The following is a 7,743-nucleotide window of genomic DNA, read 5'->3' on the forward strand; positions in this document are numbered from 1 at the left end:
GCGACGACCCCGCCCCGGCGTCGCCTCGCGGTCGGGGGCTACGCAAGCAGCGCTCCAACGAGCTCGCGTCGCAGGATGAGGAGCCACCGCCGTCGCCGGCCGTCGGCAAGGCCCTTCGGCAAGAAGGCCAGCTTGCCAAGCGGAGGATGACAAAGACGGTGCGGCGAGCGGCGATATCGGCCGAGGAGCTTGCCGACGAAGGCACCGAGCCCTCGTGTGCTCCAAAAGCCCCTCCTGTTCGAGCAGCTCTGCTGGAGGCGATGAGCGGGAATGCGCTCTTCGAGTCTCTGCAGCCGGAGCTGCTCGAGGCGATTGCCGACTCGATGGCCGAGCACGTAGCCGCTGAGGGAGAAGTGATCATCCGGCAGGGCGACCCGGGCGACCACCTGTACATTGTCCACAGCGGCGCCTTCGCGGCCTTTGTCGCCGACGCGGCATCCGGCCAGGAGGCCAAGGTGGCAGATTACAAGAGCGGGCAGTACTTTGGAGAGCTCGCGCTGCTGTACAACTCGCCTCGCGCGGCCACGGTTCGCGCCCAGGAAACGGGCACCTGCTACTGCCTCGACCGCGCAACCTTTCGCACGCTCGTCAAGGGCTACCTGACCAAGTGAGCCCCGCAGCGCACTGCTGAAAAGCCTGGCGCAACCCTCCCGCTCTCATCGTGCCCCCGGCCGCGTACAGGTCCAAGGTTGGGCTTCAGCAGTACCTGAGCACAGTGCCGGTGCTACGTGGCCTGGAGGCCGAGCAGTACGCGGAGCTCGCCTCGGCCGCCGGTGTCGACGTCTTCCACGACGGCGAGTACATCTGCAGCATGGGCGAGGCGGCAGACGAGCTCTTCCTCGTCCTCTCGGGCGAGGCGCGCGCGCGCTTGCGCCGGCCCCGCGCGCTGCTTGGGGGCGATGAGAGAGGGACGCAAAAGCCAGCCGCCCATCGCCCCCCTGGCCCCCACAGGTGGTCTGCCACAAGGGTGACGGTGGTGAGCTGATGCGGCTTGCCGAAGGTCAATTCTTTGGCGAGTCGGCCCTCCAGGAGGGGAGCGAATTGCAGAAGCGGCAAGCAAACGTGGTTTCGGTTGGCAGGACCAGTCTGGCACGTATCCGAAGGGAGGACTTCGTCCGCCTGCTCGGCTCGCTCACGCAGGCAATGAATCGCAACCTCAACCGCAAGGTGCTCGCCGGAGTTGCGCTGCTGTCTCCGCTCGACGACGCCCTCAAGGACCAAATAGTGGACGCCTTTGTCGAGGAAACCTATCCGGATGGCGCCAACATCGTCACCAAGGGCGATCAGGGCAAGGCCTTCCACATCATCAAGTCAGGCTCAGCTGTGGTGCAGGCCTCAGACGACGTCACGCTCGGCCCCTCCCAGTACTTTGGAGAGAGGTCGCTCCTAACTGGCGAGACGGTGCGCAGCGAAGGCTCTTGCGCTCGAGACGGCGCGAGCGCCCGCCGCCCAGATCCTGGCCTGTCTTGTCCCCCAACTGCAGGTCAATGCGACCGTGGTAGCTCAAGGCGACACCGTGACGATGTTGCTCTCCAAGGCGACGTCTCGCACTCTGCGTAGCATGGTGTCTATCAAATCAACCCGCTTCCTCTGACGGCTCCCACCTCACCGCTGGATTCAGGCGCACTTCGAGCAGCTGCTGGGCAAGCCGCTCGCGGTGCTGCTCGAGAGAGAGCAGGCACGGCGTGAGGCTGCCAAGGCCGAGCGCGAACGGACACGGATCGAGTGGTCCGATCTCGAGGTCGGCGTCGTGCTCGGGGAGGGCTCGTTCGGCCGTGTCAAGCTGGCGCTGCACCCGACCTCGGGCCAGGCGTACGCGCTCAAGTGCATGCGCAAGGGCCAGCTAGCGCGCTTTAAGCAGGTGCAGCACGTCGTGAACGAGAAGCGCATCCTCGCCCTTTGCGACCACCCCTTCATCCTCAAGCTCGCCGCCGTCTTCCATAACCGGACGCAGGTGATGATGCTCCTCGAGATCGTCCCCGGTGGCGAGCTCTTCTCTCGGCTTCGCCGCGTGGGCAAGCTCTCGCCGCAGGCCACCGCCATCTACGCGGCGATGGTCGTCTCCGCCTTCGGCTACCTCCACTCGCGCCGCGTGGCGCACCGCGACCTTAAGCCCGAGAATTTGCTCTTCGACGCGCAGGGCTACCTCAAGCTCATCGACATGGGCTTTGCCAAGGCGCAGCGCCGCTCTCGAGCTCCGGAGGAGCCCTGCCTGTCACTGCCGGGGCATTCCCGCAGGTGATTGAGGACCGCACGTACACGCTGTGCGGCACACCCGAGTACCTCGCGCCCGAGATTATCTCTAACCGCGGGCACACACTCTCGTGCGACTGGTGGTGTCTCGGCATCTTGATCTACGAGATGCTCTGCGGCCGCCCGCCCTTCTGCGCCGACTCGCACATGGACATCTACCACGCGATCATGCGCGGCCGGTACCAGACGCCGCCCGACTGCCCGAGGCAGGCGCGGGACCTGATCTCGCAGCTGCTGGCGCAATCGCACGCCACGCGGCTCGGCTCGGGGCGCGGAGGCCACCGCGAGGCGAGCCACCGGGGGCAGCCAGTTGTGGGCGAGGAGAGGCGTTCCAGCATGTCCATGTTCCGGGCCTGTAGGTGCGCTCGCACAACTTCTTCGGCGGCATCGATTTCGAGGCTTTGGAGGAGCGGGCCCTTCCGGTGCCCTGGGTGCCAGAGATTACTGGCAACACAGACACCTCCCAGTTCGACAGCGACAGCTACAGCACCGACGACGACAAGACTTGGGATGGCCATATCGATCCGAAGCAAGAAGAGGTTTGGCGGCGCGAGTTCGACGGCTTGGAGTGCTCTTGATCTCCGTCCCCCTCGCAGAGCACGTCCCCCTCTGGCCGCCCATCTCGCCCCTCTTCGAAATCGTCAGGAGAGTGGCCCCTCCGATATGTAGCGTCTGAGTGCGGTACGTAGCGGTCCCGGTATGTAGCGCGACCCCCGCTACATATCGTCCGGTGTATTATGTATCGGTCGGCGCGCTACATACCACCTTCCGGGGGCGCTACATATCGGTACCGATATGTAGCGCCCCCGGAGGCGATATGTAGCGCTCGGGATATATATCGGTCAACGCCACGGTGTGAATTACTTCCCACCAACAAAGCACATATCGCCTACCGAAGTCGCGGGCGCCCGGTGTCGGTGTCCGGTGACCGGTGTCCCGGCCGCGCGCGAAGCAATGAGAGATTTTGTGGTGTGCTGGTGCGTGGTGGGCCATGGACGATCAATCCTAGCTGACTTCAGAAGAGCAAACTCGCACCTCTCTGAGTCGCAGCACGGTGTACACCCACGCGTCATCCACACGACATCACACAAAAAGCGCCGTCACGTATCGATCGCGCGATGGGCGCTTGCCGAGGCCGGTCGCGTCGTAGATTGCGTCAATCCAGCGCATGTTCTCGACCGAGTCGGCCGGCGTGATCGGGAAGCGCGACCTGCCCCTGACGGCAGCCGCAAACGCGGCGAGCTGCAGCTCGAAGGTCGGCGCGCCGTCTCCGTAGACGCGCTCGGTGCGGGCGGGTGCGCTGTCGGGGTGGACGGAGAGCGCGTGGTAGATGTGCGGGAAGAGGTAATTTGTGAGCGAGAGGGAGCCGCGCGAGGCGGTGAGATGGACGTTGAAGCCAATGGAGAGCGCCGAGGAGCGCAGCACCGCCGTCACCCCCTTTGGAAAGAGGAGCGTCGCGCTGGTCCCGAGGTCGGCGCGCGAGCCGTCTACATCCTCCACCGCGGAGGCGTTGAGCAGGCGCAGCGGCTCTCCGAAGAGGTACCTCGCCACGCTGACCGTGTAGCATCCCTGGCCCATGAAGTTGCCGCCGCCGAGGGAGACGTCCATTTTGGCGGGAGGAGGGCCCTCGGGTCGCTGCAGCCGCAGGGCGGAGCGCCCGGCGGAGAAAAGGGCGTCCGGGCTCGGGAGCCCAGCCGTCACCTCCAGCGAGGTTGGCTGGCCCAGCTCGCCGCTCCGCATCACCTCCTTCAGCCGCGAGGCGATCGGGTGGAAGCGCCAGTGGTAGGCCTCAGCGAGCACCAGCGAGCGGCTCTTTGCGAGCCGCGCGAGCGATCGCGCCTCGGCGGCGTTGGACGCGATCGGCTTCTCGACGAGCACGTGCTTGCCTGCGCGCAGCGCGGCGGCGGCCCACTCGTAGTGCAGCCCGTTGAGCAGCGGGAGGTAGACCGCCTCCACCTCCTCAAGGCCGAGCACGGTGGAGTAGGTGCCGTGCTTTTGGATGCCCCACTGCTTCGCGAGGGCTGCAGCGCGCGCAGCGTCACGCGCTCCAACAGCCACAACGCGCACTGCACACGGCAGCCGCGAAGCGGGATGGAGCAGGCCGAAGGGTGCGATTTTTGCAGCACCGAGGAGGCCGACACGGACCGGCGAGGCGTCAGCGTCAGTGCACACCGATCCAGGCGTCAGCATGCGGACGACGCGCTGCCACACGCCTCGTAGGCTGTATGCCAGTGCCGCAGCCAATAATGCTGCCACCAGCAGGCGCGGCCGCAGCATGCGGTGCCGTTCTTTGCCAGCAAGGTCTAGGTTCTCGAGGGGGACGCGTTGGGTCTGTGAGGGGCTCGCACCTCAACCTCTCACAGACCAGCGCCACAGCGCCATAGGACGTATTTTCTTCTCAATAACAAGGCTGTGAACCCCCCCCATCCCGGCCTCGGCACCTCAACCTCTCATGGACCAGCGCGCAGCGCCATCTGACGTATTTCCTTCTCAATAACAGGTCTGTGAACAGAGCTCTTTTATACAGGCTGCAGGGAGCAACTCGAGAGGTCGAGATTCTCGAGACTTCACGCGGAGTAGGCTGGGGCTATACCAGATAGACTCGGGGGCCGCGCTGAAACATCGAGAGAAAAATTTTCTCGCACGCTCGGTGTGCAACAAAAACACAAACTCTGGTGTGTGCGTGATTTCGTATCCAATCAAGAACACAGACGCAGACGCAGACACGCGCGCGCTGGCCGCTGGCATGGAAACAGGAAGGAAACCCCCCACACTTTTTCTTTCCTCCCCGCGCGAAACGCGTCTCACCGGGTCGCACCGGCAACATCATGCCGATCGGGCGGAGGATGAAGATGGCGGATGGCTTGTAGGCGTGTACAGAGCCTAGGCCTAGGGGCGACACGCCAACATGATCACGTAGGCTATGGTTTTTAGAATGATGTGCGCGCATGACCAGGACTTTTGTTGCCACACCGCTCTTACCCCGAGCCCAGCGTCATTCCATGTTTCATTCGCCACGTCAACCATTCGACGGCAACACTCTGCATCTTTTAGCCAAACGCGAAGCCGCCGAGGACGCTGTGCCACACGTCCCCCCTCCGCACGCACGCGATGTTGCTCCAGGCGCGGAAGTGCTGATAGCGGTCGTCCCAGCAGCCGGTCAGTCTCCACAGGCGCTCGTGCCCCGCCCAGTAGCAGTCCATCCCGCTCGATTCGAGGCTACCAATCACGTCCCGCAGCGAGGCGGAGGCCCAGTGTCCGATCGCGTGGTACTCAAACTCGAGGTAGCGGACCCGGGTGAGCACATCACGCGCTCCCTCCAGCACGAGAGCGTCGTGGCCCTCGGCATCCGTCGTCAGGATGTCGATCACGCTGCCGCCAAGCGCCAGCCGTTCCGACTCCACGAGGCTGTCCACTGTCCGTAGCCGGACTGAGACCACCGCCACCGGAGCATCGGCGGGCCGCTTCGCTCTCCGGTCTGGCGCTCGGGTGTTGTAGTCGATCCCGACATCCTCCCGCCCGGCGTGCGCAATAGCGGGGAAGTCAGCCGTCTGGCGTTCTGCCGCCATGGCTGGCGAGGTCATCGCTGCCTGGACCACCCGGAGGGCAGCGCCGCGCCCGCCACCGCGAGGGGCGTCGAATCCGAGTTGAGCGGCGGTTCGGTTGATGAGCGCTATGTTGGCGGGCAGCGGATCGACGCATACCACCGTTGGCCCCCTCGACGGGGCCATTGTGGGTGTGGGAGTGCCTGTGGCTGGTGGCGCACACGCCCGGCAACGACCACAGCCAACGTGCTGGGCGCGCAGTGCGTCGGACCATTCGCCGAGGAGGGAGCGTGTCGCACTGCCGGCCGGTCCTCGCGTCCAAAGGTCTAGAAAACGCACAGCGTCGTATCCCTTGTTGCAACCGACCACAACCACAGTCTTTGCGGGCCGCGAGTCGGCGTCACGCATGAGCTTCACCCACGCGCTGCGAGGGCAGTGGGTCTGGCGCAGGTTCTGGAAGAAGTTGTCCGCGATGGCGCTGGCGTTGCACGATGGAGGGTTCTGTGCCATCATGTCGATCGCACAAGGTGTCTCGCGCAGTGGGGCGGCCCCGGCCTTTCGGCAACGGAAGTCCAAGTCGGAACGAACGGCAATCGGACACGCTCAAGACTTGACTCTCTTGACCTGCTCTTGACTCATCAAGTGAGCACTTGAGCACTGCGCTGGTAGGGTCGGTTCCGCATGGTACGGGACCCCTCGATCGTCTCGCCCTCCCTCGCTACGTGTGTTCATTGGGGTGCGGGTGGGTGGGGGTCATGTAACAAACTCAAAGTCTTGAGTCAAAAACAAAATACAAAAAACGTTGAGAAAAGAGTCTTGACTCTCTTGAGTCTTGTCTGATGTCGTCGTCGTAGTCAGTCTCGACCAAAGCGGGACTGCACTCGCACCTTGCATTTCTACAACCGCAGAAAAACCGCCTCTGCGCGCCTCTGCGCATTCACCGTGACGCACGCCTGAAAGTCGGTTGCACGCTCTGCACGCCACCTCTGCTTGCGCCTTGCGTCGCTCGAGACAGCGAACGAGCGCAGCGCCAGAGCTCTTGCGGCGACGTCCCGGCCCTCTAGAGCTTGCTCGCCGGCGCGGACGACCGCGCCACTTGCGAAGAGCGCTCGACGAGCGTAGCGAGCGTCTACGAAACACGTGGGATAGGGTGAGGCGCACGGGCTTGCGCGCCGCCGAGTCGCTGCGCAGCGCAGCGCCTGCGCTGCCGCGGCGATCTCCCGCGCGACCTGCGCAGCGGGCGGCCCCTTCCCCTTCCAGCTGCTCACGGTGCACTCGACGCTGCTTGCAAAGAGCAAGTAGCCGACCCCGATGCCGGTCGGGCACACGGGGCCGAAGGAGAAGGAGGCGACGGAGGGCTGGCGCGCGCCCGAGGTGGAGATTGTGCTTGCCGACACCTCGGACCAAGCTTGGTGCAGGAAGAGGGCGGGGGTGGGGGCGCCGCTCGACGCGGAGAGTGCATACAGGGCGAGGAGGTGGCGCTCGTGCCCGTGGCCTGCCGAGAGAGAGAGGGAGGGAGGGGAGCGGGGTCGGGACGCGGCCGAGTTGCGCGGCTCGCCTCCCCCTCCGGCCAGAGAGACACCTCGCTGGCAATCCCGCACCACCTCGCGGTGCGACCGGACGGCAGCCGCGAGCAGCTCTGGCAGCCGCGGCGAGGCCTCGTCCCGCAGCAGCTCGGCGACGAGCGCCGCCTATCGCGCGTCGCACCGAGAGGCTCGCCGGCCGAAGGCGGGCGGCGCTGCGGCGGGAGGGCGCTGGCGGCGGGCGGGCGAGCGCCGTCTCGGACGTGACTGACCGGATCACCTCCGTGCGGCCGTGCGAGAAGGCGAGCGTGGAGCAGGCCTGGTGTAGTCAGCCATCGATGGTTCACTCACGAACTCAGTCGAGGGCGAGCGTGGAGCAGGCCTGGTAGACGGAGCGGAGGCCGCCCTCGTCGAGCCGCGCC

The 7,743-nt window shown here is 65.4% G+C and overlaps 4 protein-coding genes across 4 annotated transcripts; 2 read left to right on the forward strand and 2 right to left on the reverse strand.

Moving 5' to 3' along the window:
* Positions 1–146: 146 nt before the first annotated feature.
* EMIHUDRAFT_122577 (hypothetical protein) lies at positions 147–1,502 on the forward strand (the record flags this gene model as incomplete). The annotated part of the gene is made up of 4 exons (XM_005788367.1): positions 147–607; positions 682–841; positions 952–1,379; positions 1,484–1,502. 4 exons carry the CDS (start codon positions 147–149, stop codon positions 1,500–1,502), a joined length of 1,068 nt encoding a protein of 355 aa, XP_005788424.1.
* An 898-nt stretch (positions 1,503–2,400) lies between these two features.
* EMIHUDRAFT_252456 (hypothetical protein) lies at positions 2,401–2,831 on the forward strand (the record flags this gene model as incomplete). Its single annotated transcript, XM_005788368.1, has 2 exons — positions 2,401–2,562; positions 2,613–2,831. The coding sequence occupies 2 exons, from the start codon at positions 2,401–2,403 to the stop codon at positions 2,829–2,831; spliced, it is 381 nt and encodes a 126-aa protein (XP_005788425.1).
* Positions 2,832–3,336: 505 nt separating this feature from the next.
* On the reverse strand, positions 3,337–3,993 carry EMIHUDRAFT_373282 (hypothetical protein; the record flags this gene model as incomplete). Its single annotated transcript, XM_005788369.1, has 1 exon — positions 3,337–3,993. The coding sequence occupies one exon, from the start codon at positions 3,991–3,993 to the stop codon at positions 3,337–3,339; it is 657 nt and encodes a 218-aa protein (XP_005788426.1).
* A 1,310-nt stretch (positions 3,994–5,303) lies between these two features.
* EMIHUDRAFT_122579 (hypothetical protein) lies at positions 5,304–7,640 on the reverse strand (the record flags this gene model as incomplete). Its single annotated transcript, XM_005788370.1, has 5 exons — positions 5,304–5,843; positions 6,138–6,353; positions 7,028–7,293; positions 7,381–7,489; positions 7,602–7,640. Coding segments are annotated over 5 exons (1,170 nt in total), but the record flags the coding sequence as incomplete, so codon positions are not given.
* Between the last annotated feature and the right edge of the window lie 103 nt (positions 7,641–7,743).

This window comes from Emiliania huxleyi, assembly GCF_000372725.1.
Source record: "Emiliania huxleyi CCMP1516 chromosome Unknown EMIHUscaffold_1350, whole genome shotgun sequence".
NCBI lineage: Eukaryota > Haptophyta > Isochrysidales > Noelaerhabdaceae > Emiliania > Emiliania huxleyi.